This window comes from Bubalus kerabau, chromosome 2 (genome assembly GCF_029407905.1).
Source record: "Bubalus kerabau isolate K-KA32 ecotype Philippines breed swamp buffalo chromosome 2, PCC_UOA_SB_1v2, whole genome shotgun sequence".
Classification (NCBI taxonomy): domain Eukaryota; kingdom Metazoa; phylum Chordata; class Mammalia; order Artiodactyla; family Bovidae; genus Bubalus; species Bubalus kerabau.
Genome location: NC_073625.1, coordinates 153,963,924 through 153,975,352, shown reverse-complemented (window position 1 = coordinate 153,975,352; position 11,429 = coordinate 153,963,924). Strand labels below are relative to the sequence as shown.

General features: G+C 46.7%; 1 protein-coding gene across 2 annotated transcripts in view; it reads left to right on the top strand.

Annotated features, from left to right (window-relative positions):
• Positions 1–776: 776 nt before the first annotated feature.
• Positions 777–11,429, top strand: part of SCHIP1 (schwannomin interacting protein 1) — a 145,360-nt gene continuing 134,707 nt past the window's right edge. The window contains exon 1 of one of the 2 annotated variants that reach the window (XM_055569222.1): positions 777–1,469. In XM_055569222.1, the coding sequence (XP_055425197.1) occupies positions 795–1,469 (675 nt within the window). In that variant the 5' untranslated portion in view covers positions 777–794. The remainder of the gene's footprint in view (positions 1,470–11,429) is intronic. The other variant, XM_055569221.1, reaches the window with a different exon arrangement.

The following is an 11,429-nucleotide window of genomic DNA, read 5'->3' as shown; positions in this document are numbered from 1 at the left end:
GCCTCTGGGCATGCTCGGTGGCGGGACCCGCTCCGCGCCGGCAGGGCGCGTCCTCCTTCCCCCAGGGCGGCGGCGGCGCCTGCAGCCACGGCCGCCGCGCCCCGGCCCCGCACACCTTTGGGGGCGGCGGGAGCCACCCTGCCCAGTGGGAGCCGAGAGCGCCCCCCACCCGGAGCCTTCCAGCGAGCAGAGGCGGGGCTGGCTCAAGGGGTGCGGAGGCGGGAGTCAGACCTCCGAGCTGCCTGCGGTTCCTTAGAAAGTAAAGCTCAGCTCTCTAGCGGAGCCGGCCTCCGGGCCGCCGGCGGGGGCGGGGCGGGGCCGGGTAGGGGGTGGTCTCCGCGCCTCGCGCGAGGTGCGAATTTAGTAGCCTCCCACCCTCTTCTTGGTCCCCGCCCCCAGGGAATTAGAATTCTCTGGGAAAGTGGTTCTCGGAGAATCCCTGGAGCGGGGTGCGGGGGCGCACCCGGCACAAAATGGTTAAAAAAGTCCACGCGCGCCTAGGGGCCCCTGTTATGAAAAGTCTGCGCGCCAGCGCCTGGGCACCCCGTTTGCTGATTTGAGGGTCAGTTGCCCGGAGGAAATCCGCTCGTCGCAGGGGAAGGGATGCGATGAGGGAAGCCTCTAGCTGGTGCCGGCTCCCACCCCGACGCCTTCTCGGGGGCGCACCTCCAGCCTGGCGGGCGCGGGGCACTACTGGGCCGGGGCGTTCGCGGCGGGCGGCGGGCGGCCGGAGCAGGCTCGGCCAGCGGCTCACTCTCTCTGCCTCCTCCCCCCAGGATTACCGAGAGGATGGGATGGATCTAGGCAGTGACGCCGGCAGCAGCAGCAGCAACAGCAGCCGCGCCAGTTCGCAGTCCAACTCCACCAAAGTGACCCCTTGCTCCGAGTGCAAATCCTCGTCGTCGCCGGGGGGCAGCCTGGACTTGGTGTCTGCCCTGGAGGACTATGAGGAGCCCTTCCCGGTCTACCAGAAGAAGGTGATTGATGAGTGGGCGCCGGAGGAGGACGGAGAAGAGAAGGAAGAGGAGGACGGGCGCCACGAGCGAGGGTACAGGGATGACCGCTGTCCGGCCCGGGAGCCGGGGGACGTGAGCGCCGGGACCCGCAGCGGCGGGGGCAGGAGCTCCACCACCGCCATGCCGCCCCCGGTGCCCAACGGCAACCTCCACCCGCAAGAGCCCCAGGACCTCAGGCACAATGGCAACGTGGTGGTGGCCGGCCGGCCGAGCGGCTCCCGGGCCCCGCGCCGGGCGGTCCAGAAGCCCCAGCCGGCAGGGGGCCGGCGCGGCGGCCGGGGCCCGGCGGCCAGGGGCCTCTGCCTTCAGCCCACGGACAGCGGGACGTGCGTCCCTGAGGAGCCCCCGGTTCCCCCTATGGACTGGGAGGCGCTGGAGAAGCATCTGGCCGGGTTGCAGTTTCGGGAGCAGGAGGTGCGGAACCAAGGCCAGGCGAGGACCAACTCCACCTCCGTAAGTTGGCCGGGGTGCGTGCTCACGCGCGCACACACGTACCCACCCCGCGCACGGCCCGCACGCTCCCTCCCCGCGCTCGCGCCAGCCGCCGGCCCCATTCATTCTGCCGCGAGGGTGGGGGCCGGGCCGGTGAGGCTGCCTTCTGCTTCCCGAGGGTATGGTTGCTCAGTCTCTGAGCTGTCTGGGATTGCAGGATGGGCGGAGAGGAGGGAGGGGCAGACAGAGGGCAACGGAAAGTCGGGTTAGTGGAACTGGCGACTCATTTTAATGGAATTACTTATGGAGACGAGACTGTGAGTCACTTGCCTGAAAATAAATCCGGGGAGATTTTGGCAACGAAGCCGGTACCCTGCGGGTGATATTTCAAGTCGTAATACTTGTGGTTTTGTCAAGCGTGGTGGGTCTCCCTTCTCTGCCACTGATGTCTCGCCCATATATAGGCTGTCCCTGCACAGAAGCATGCATTCGCCTGCCCACACCTCCGGTGAGGCAGCACGCGTTGTTTGTTCCCTCTTGACGTGTGTGCGGATGCTCTGGAATTGGAATGGGTTTACCACCCTACTCAGACTTTTTCCCTTTCTGAAACCCGACTTATTGTTGACCTGCTAGGATAAGGGAGTGGTTTTTTCCTCTGTCGGCTGACTCACCCCACTGTCCGGTGAATCCCTCCTAGTTTTGATAAGGAGCCACTTGCAGTTCCTTACCAGAGGCCTGTGCCTCAGTTCAGGAAACCCAGAGAGGAAAGGGTACTGGAGTGGAAAAGAGGGAGGGAAGCGGGGCTGCATCTATAATAAGAAGCTCTGGCAGGTTCACACTTGTCTCAACAAATCTTTTTGCCCCCGAGAGGAGAGCAAATAAATGACTTAAAAGAACAGCATTTTGAGAGTAGCTCCTCTATTTATCACTGTTTTGGGAGAAAGCAACAGTTGTAATTTGAAATCATTAATGACGATCGTACGTGGGGTTGAAGGGTACACAGTTTAAATGAGAGTCTCTCTGTGTGTGGCAGCTGTGCGGCAGTGTGGGAGAATGCTTGCTTGGAGGTGTAATTTTTGGCTTCCTGGCCCCAGGGCTACTGGAAATTGGGTGCGTGCACTTCTGACTTCAGGGGTTAGGACAGTAACTGTGTTTCACAGAGAAATTGGCATGGTTTCTATGAGAGAGAGCCCTTGGCTGACAGAGCCTATTGGTTAGTGTCCCTTGAGAAAATACCTATTAAATTAACACACTCGTTTTAATCCCAGCTGTTTACCATGGCCACTAGCAGACACGGAATCTTTCCATTACAGCCAGTACTTGCTCTTGTATCTTGCAATTCAAAACATCCTTCTCCCACTTAGTGCTGAGAAAAAATATCTGATTAAGCTCCCTGGACTTAAACAGTGACTTGAAGATAAATAAGTTTCCTTTACTATGGCCTGACATTTTTACATTCCAGGAAAATGTAATCATTGGGTTATGCATGCAAAGTTAGGGTTTAATGATGACAATGAGCTCCATTATTCAGAATGTTCTTGAGCACCCTTGTTGTTGTTGGTCAGTTACTAAGTCGTGTCTGACTCTGGGACCCCATGGACTGCAGCATGCCAGGCTTCCCTGTCCTTCACTATCTCCTAGAATTTGCTTAAACTCATGTCCATCGAGTCGGTGATGCCATTCAACCATCTCATCCTCTGTCGCCTCCTTCTTCTCCTGCCCTCAATCTTTCCCAGCTTCAGGATCTTTTCCAATGAGTTAGCTCTTTGCATCAGATGGCCAAAGTATTAGAGCTTCAGCTTCAGCACCAGTCCTTCCAGTGAATATTCAGGGTTGATTTCCTGTAGGATTGACTGGTTTGATCTCCTTGCAGTCCAAGAGACTCTTCATGACTTCTGTGCTAAATTCAAAGTTTGATTCCCAGGACTGCAGTGACACATCTGTCCACATAGGCCTGGAATTATGATGAGCAAGGTAGGGATACAGATTGACTTCCTTCTCGGAACTTAAAATCTAATGGCTCACCTAATAGACCTGCTTCTGCCAACACACACACACACACACACACACACACACACACACACACACACACTCCTTTCTAGCTATTGTGGAGACTGAATCTTTCCTTCTTGGGCTATCTTTGAAACCTGAGGTGTCTTGTCTTCTCACCTAGTAAACAGTTTTCTTGTGTGGGTTCCTCCTCCTTCCCTCCCTGACCCTCCTGAAGATGTCCCCTCTGGGCATTTCTTTCACAGAAATTTGGGTTCCATTGCTCTAAAGCAAGTATGTGTACAGGAAAAACGGGAGGGGGAAATGGCCTTTGAGGTTGTTGAATATTGCATTTTTCCATAGTTTGGAAAAATTTGAACAAAACTACTAGTTATTATTGGGTTAGAATAGTGATTATCAAACTGTAAGTTCTCCATGAAATTACCTTATCACTTTTAAAAAAAATAAAATTAAATAGAATGTACTACAGTGACTGATTTTTTTAAAAAGCTGTATTTCAGTTGTATGTAGACACTGGGTTACAGTGTAGGATTTCTTTTGCACTGTGGCTCACTGTCATAAAAGTATGGAAAACACTGATTAAAATCCTGTTTACTCCTGCCTGGAATAAGTATGAGAATTTATAACCCTGGGGACAGAAGCTTGAGAGTCACAAAGGAGTTGGTGTGGAAGAAGTCTGTCTTGAAGGAAATGCTCAAATCAAGTGCTAGTTTTTGCACCTCCTTAAAAAGTTGGGTGTGGGTTTGACAGAAAACAACAAAATTCTGTAAAGCAATTATCCTTCAATGAAAAATAAATAAATAAAAAGTTGTGTGCAGGTTTCCCTGGTGGCTCTGGTGAAGAATCTGCCTGCCAATGCAGGAGACACGGGTTCAACATGGGTTCAATCCCTGGTCCAGGAAGATCCCACATGCTCCGGAGCAACTGAGCCCAAACACCATAACTGTTGAGCCTGTGCACTAGAGCCTGGGAACCTCAGTTACTGAGCCCATGTGCTGCAACTGCTGAAGTCCGTGTACCCCAGAGCCTGTGCTTTGCAACAAGAGAAGCCACTGCAAGTGGTAAAGAACCTACCTGCCAATGCAAGAGATGTAAAGATGAGAGTTCAGTCCCTGGGTCGGGAAGATCCTCTGAAGGAGGGCATGGCAACCTATTCCAGTATTCATGCCTGGAAAATCCCATGGACAGAGGAGCCTGGTGGGCTGTGTCCACGGGGTTGCAAAGAGTGGGACACTACTGGAGCGACTTAGCACACACGCACGGCAATGAGAGGCCCGCACACTGCAGCTGGAGAGTAGCCCCTGCTCTGCACAACTGGAGAGAAGCCCGTGCAGCAGCGGAGACCCAGCACAGCCATGAATAAATAAATCATTTTTAAAAAGGGCTGTGGGCAAATATATTTAAGTGAAGTTAACACACAGTACTGAAAGGAAGGGTATAAAATGAAAAAGAAGGGCACCTCTTTTTCACTTGTGAGGAGACCCAAATAAGCTATTCCCACCTCACGACTTTTGCCTGTGCTGTTAGCTCTGTGGAATTGAGTGACTGGTTCCTTGTCATCATCCCAGACTGTACTCAACTCACTTCCTCAGAGAGGCTGTCCCTAAGCCCCCTCCCAAGTACAGAGTAAGCCACTCCACCCTCTACCCAGGCACTCTTTGTGTATTTTCTTAGTGCTTGTCACTGCCTGACATGATCTTATTCAGTTCTTCATTTTTGGTCTTTTTAGAATTGAATTGGAGTGCAGTGGGCTAGCCTGCATTGTTTTATTGCTGTAACCTAGTATCTGTGATAGTTCTTGAATATTGAATGAATGAATGGTTTATAAGACTCACATGCCCCAGACCTAAAAACCAGTCCCCTTATTGTACCATTGAGAAAATTGAGCCCCAGAGAGGTTAAGTGATTTGCAGAAGACCCCAGTAAGAAAATCATGAAAGGGATTTTGTTCTTTCTTCTGTTGCTAGATTGGGTTTTTTTCCTTTCGATGCTTAAAATTAATTGAAATAACAGGAAAGAGCTTCTACCTTTCTGAAATAACTTAAAGGGTTTCCTAATGGCAGGTCCTCTCTTGTGTTTCCTCAGTGTTAAGGACAACTAAAGTAGGAGATCATCAAAATCCCATGACTTTATGAGTCTCTTCTCACAGACAGGCTTTGGTTTGGTTTGGTTTGAATGGAAGAATATTGAATTCTGTCCATCAAAGCAGTGACAGCCTCCTCACCCTTGTTCATGCCTCTTTCTTCCTCTCACCTACAGTGACAGGCTCAAAACGAAGGACTGAGATTGCAAAGATGTGTTGACAATCAGCTGTCTCTAATCTAGGGAAGATTTAGAGGCAAATTTAAAAATACAGTGTTGGGTAGGATGAAAAACCTAGGGCTGACCTTAACTTTGTGACAGTTTCAAGTAGCTAATCTCTTGCTGCCAGTGGAGGTGGAGGAGCGTGGATGCTCCTGGGAACTGTCTTTGGTGCCAGAGCAGGAGGGGCCTGGGGAGTCTTGAAGGAGCCTCTGGTGACCTGACTTGCTGCTGTCTTCTCTGGGCTGCTCCAGCACAAACCTGCATGGCCTCAGATGGCCCAGCCCCTCACCTTGATGTCAGAGCCGTGAGGGCAGCGAGGTCACTTTACTCCACTGCCTTATCCCCAGTAGCTCCCATGGGTCCCAAAGATGCCTGGCACTATGGAGGCGCTGGGTAGGGGGTGAGGTTCCATCCAACAACCAGAACTACTCCCCGAAGTCCCCCCTTCAGTTGGCCAGACCTCACCCCCATCCCGTGTCCCTGTGTTTCTCACGGTCCCGCCCTGCACCTGCAGGTGTGTGAAGGCTCCTGGTAAACTCAAGGGCTGCACACAACCCAGAACTAGAGTACCAAGTTATGTGACTCCTGCCCCCATATGTTCACTTGCTGTGCTGTGCTGTGCTTAATCACTCTGCTGCTGCTGCTGCTAAGTCACTTGAGTCGTGTCCGACTCTGTGCGACCCCACAGACGGCAGCCCACCAGGCTCCGCCGTCCCTGGGATTCTCCAGGCAAGAACACTGGAGTGGGTTGCCATTTCCTTCTCCAATGCATGGAAGTGAAAAGTGAAAGTGAAGTCGCTCAGTCGTGGCCGACTCTTAGCGACCCCATGGACTGCAGCCCACCAGGCTCCTCCGTCCATGGGATTTTCCAGGCAAGAGTACTGGAGTGGGGTGCCATTGCCTTCTCTGGCCTAATCGTTCAGTCACGTTCAATTTTTTGGGACCCTATGGATTGTAGCCCACCAGGCTCTGTCCATGGGGATTCTCCAGGCGAGAATACTGGAAAGGGTTGCCATGCCATCCTCCAGGGGATCTTCCCAACTCAGGGATTGAACCCAGGTTTCCCACATCGCAGGCAGATTCTTTACCATCTGAGCCACCGGCAAAGCCCATTGTCTTCCTGCCTACTCTTTGGGAACTGGTATGGATAACTCTTAGGGAAACCTGAACTTCTCTTCCTGTTTCCCGCTTCTGAACACAGTCCCAAGTGGTTGGCTTTCCCTTCCTCCTGCTTCTCCAGGACCTTAGTTTGTCACAGTCATTCTCCTGTCTTCCCATCACCCCAAGTGGAGTTGGGGTGCCCACTGCCTCAGCCTACTCCTCTTCCTAAATGGAGTATAACTTCACCCCTTTTTCTCAATGGTCTTTCTGTGAAATTGTCTCAGGCTTTGTGATCCCTCATGTTGAGCCTGTTCTACCTCTTCTCCCTTTGACTTCTCCTTTTGATTTTTTTATTAAAAAATAACAAAACTCCACTGAGGCAGAATTGACGTACAATTAACTGTACATTTAAAGTATGCAGTCTGATGAGTTGTGACTTATGTGTACGTACACCTGTGATACCATGGCTAAAGTCGAGGTAATGAACCTATCTGTCACTCCCCAAAGTAAACGCATGCTGCTTTGTAATCCCCCCATTCTGTCCCTTGGCAACCGCTGATTTCATTTCTATCACTATGAGTTAGCTTGCATTTTCTAAAACTAATGTAAAAGGAATTATATAATATGCACTCATCTTTTTGTCTGACATGTTTCAGTCAACATATAATTATTTTGTGCTTTGATTCCTTTTGATTGCTGAGTTCCATTTTATGGATATACTCTATTGCCCAGTTGAGGGACCTTTGGGTTGTTTCTATTTATTTGTTTTTATCTATTACAAATAAAAGTGTTATGAATATTCACATACAAGTCTTTCCATGGACATATTCTTTTACTTCTCTTTGGAAAATACCTAAGGGTGGAATGACTGGATCGTATGAGAGGTGTGTGTTTAACTGTTTGAGAAGTTGCCTGTTTTCTAAAAAAGTTGCCCAATTTGATGTTGGCTTCCTCTCCCACCAGTTGCTGTATTCCTCCTGTGTTCTTGGGGACTGGCGGGACATCTCTCTTCAAGTGATTGGGGTAACTGATGCCCTCTGCCTTAAGAGAAAACCCCAGCAAAATACCAGGATCACATCTTATATCCAACCTGCAGTCATTATACCCATTGTTCAGAAAAAGAAAAGGACTCGTTTTTAAATTAGAATTCTAATTGTAGACCTGAAACATTTTAATCACCATTTTATTATTTTTTTTTTACCATCTATGACAGGTGCATTTCCCTCTTTTAATGAGAAGATAAGAGTAATTTTAATTGACATGTTAATTGAAAGTAGATTCTCCTGGTGAAGTTATTTCCAAAGTACTTGAAAGCAGTTTGTCTTTTTATTTGTTTGTACTATTAACTAGTAGCAAACTTTAAATTACCTACATTTCTTCCTAGAATGGTACTAATTACAGGTTGTTTTCAGTGTATTATTCTGTAAGAATTACAACCCAGTTACTCCTCCATCAACGACACTGCTAAAGTAGCTTTGAATGGCTAAGTAGTTTGTTTCCTTAGTTACTTAGGCTATGTTTAAATTACATGAATTCCTGTTTTTATAGACTAAATTAAGACATCTTTATTATTCCTGCAAAATATAGTAAAGTTTGTGTTTAATAAGTTATGTGATTCCTCAGCCTGGGACACCACAGTGAAAACATTCTGAGTGGTTTGCAGTTACCATTTATCCTTCTTAGTACGACGTGACCATATTACAATCACTTTTTTTTTTAAACCATAACTGGAAATGACTGGGGGCTGACTGTATTCTGTGTATCACCTTACTCTGAAATATTTAGTGTCATCACTGTCTGCTTTTCTAATTTATGTTGATTCCTGTTTAAGAGCTGCAAGGCTGCTCTATCCATTAGCATGTAACTCACTCCAGTACTCTTGCCTGGAAAATCCCATGGACGGAGGAGCCTGATAGGCTGCAGTCCATGGGGTCTTGAAGAGGCGGACACGACTGAGTGACTTCACTTTCACTTTTCACTTTCATGCATTGGAGAAGGAAATGGCAACCCACTCCAGTGTTCTTGCCTGGAGAATCCCTGGGACGGGGGAGCCTGGTGGGCTGCCATCTATGGGGTCGCACAGAGTCGGACACTACTGAAGCGACTTAGCAGCAGCAGCAGCCATTTGATGGATGCTTGTTATCTGTACTAATGCATTTTGTAAATTTTAGTTTACAAATTTAGTTTTTAAATTTGCTCAAAGCTGCTATACTATGAGCTGATTCATTGGACTATGAATTAGTCATAGTCCTAATAATAGTAATTTCAGGTCCTTCCTTAAGAGCTTCTCTAAACTCTGTGACATTACATTTGCATTTTAAAAGAAATTTGTTTTTACTCTTGGACCTTTGCACCAAAGACATGAATGTTTTTTTTTTCTTACCTCTGAAATTCAATCCTAAGTTTTTTTTGTTTTTTTTTTGTTTTTTTTTAAACAACATAGGCCTTTGCAAATGTTTTTCTTTAGCTGCTTTATGTTCCTTGAGCTCTTAGGACTGATGACGCTTTACACACTTACTACTTTTATACTGTCAGTCATCGGGAGATTATTTTGCACACAGCTTTTGAGAAATTCAAGTGTCAGTTATGAAACTGAGCATTTTTAATAGAAAAGTAGTAAGATTTTAAAGATAGAAAGGATCTGAGAGGTCAACTCATCAAACCCTCACCACTTTCAGAGGAAGAAACAGGCTTATGATGATTAAACATCTTCACCCACCTTCCTCAACCCAGGACCGAACCAGTCTCAGGTCACCTGGCTCACAGTTTCCACTTTTTGTGAACTCTGTCCCCTTCAGCTATCTTTTTTTTTTAAAGAAAGTCTTTTCACAACTTAATTGGAGGATAGATCCAGGCTCATCACTTAAGAGCTTCACGACTAGAAGTAGATTCTAATTTTTATTACCTGATAAAAAAGTTTCATTTTATTGTTTTTCTCTTTTTTTTTTAAACCCATATTGTAATACAATTATAAACTTGGTCTCTTCCATTCAGAGTTTAGCTCATCACCGTGTGTATTTCTACCAACGGAACAGTGCTCTCCTTGAGCTGACAGATTTTTTTTTCCTGTCCTTTCTTATCTGTAAATACCTTTCTCTGACTGTCCACCCTCCTTTCCAGCACTGGGGGACACTCAGTCCTCTCCTGTCACGGGTTCAGGGCTAAGTGGCCCTTGAGAACCCTGCAAGGACTCACCTGAGCTCCAGGAGACAGAGGAGGAAGCTGCGAGTGTGAGGGCTCACCGTTGTGTACATCACTTCTGTTTACAATCTGTCCATTGACTGTCCCGCTGTGACGTGGTGCCTGTGTTCAAAAAGACAGAGAGAAGACCTCTCTGTGACTCACTCAGCAAGGTGATTGATTTTGTTTTGAAACTGATTTTGTTTTATCTAGACAGAGTTTTGGGCTTGCCTGGTGGGTAAGATTGTAAAGAATCCACCTGTAGTGCAGGTGTAGGAGTGTAGTGTAGTGCAGGAGACTATGGAATAGTCTCCATTAGGACTCTGGCTTCAAAGAATATGGGTGAGAACTAGGAATAGAAAAATGGATGTCAGGGAAGGGAGATGTGTTTGGATTTTTCTGTTGCCTGTATGATGTGTCTTAATCTGTAGAACTGAGCCATCACTCTTCATTCTTGTCAGGTCCAGAAGAGTTGTGATAATTCACCTTCACTTGCCAAGCTTCATGAAATCCCTAAGGGTGCTCACTATTCCAGATGTTCTTGGTTTGTCTGCTTTGTTTTGGTTTGGTCTGATTGCTATTTCACTTTTGTGAGTGATTCTGTTATTTTCCTATATATTTCTTTGTTAATTATGTCCAGCATGTGCTTTCACCAATCTTTATCACTTGTTTTGCTCTGTTTTCATTCATAAATATTTTAACCTAATTTTGTTCTCTCCACCTGACCTGTTTTTTAATATTTGTGTTATTTTAGGTTATTTTTACCTACTTCCATGGTATTTTCTCGGTAAAGTATATGTAATTCAAAAGGTGATGATTTAGATTAGGAAACACCCAGGTGATAGGAATGAACTTGACCAGTCTTGTTCGGCCCCTTGTTCAGGTTGATGGTTATTTAAGTACTTGTAAAATATTTTTTAGTTATATTTAAGTGGCATGAGGTTATTCTTAAACCAAAGCTTACTGGAAGTGAAAAAATTACCAGTTTTCTTCAATCTAGCTTTGTATATCAGATTTCCTAATAATTACCTCTTGTATATGTCCATTTTACTGATACCCCTGTATCTCCATCCAAATATTTTATATTTGTAATTGAATGGCCTTTCTGGTATATCCATCATCAACAATATCATGTTCATCTTTCTCTCTTTTTCTATTTTTAAACGTCTTTCCTTAATATTTATGGCTCATGAAAGTGATTGTGAATCTTCCTTGGGGTATTAGCCCAGTATACAAAAAAAAAAGCTTCAATTTTTATGGATTACAGGGAGCAATGCATTAGTCAGCAACTGATTTCTGCAAATTCATCACTTCAAGAGTTTTATTACCCATGTCCTAATAGACATGATTGATTCTTCAGAACTCTTCCTTGTAGAAATAATGTCT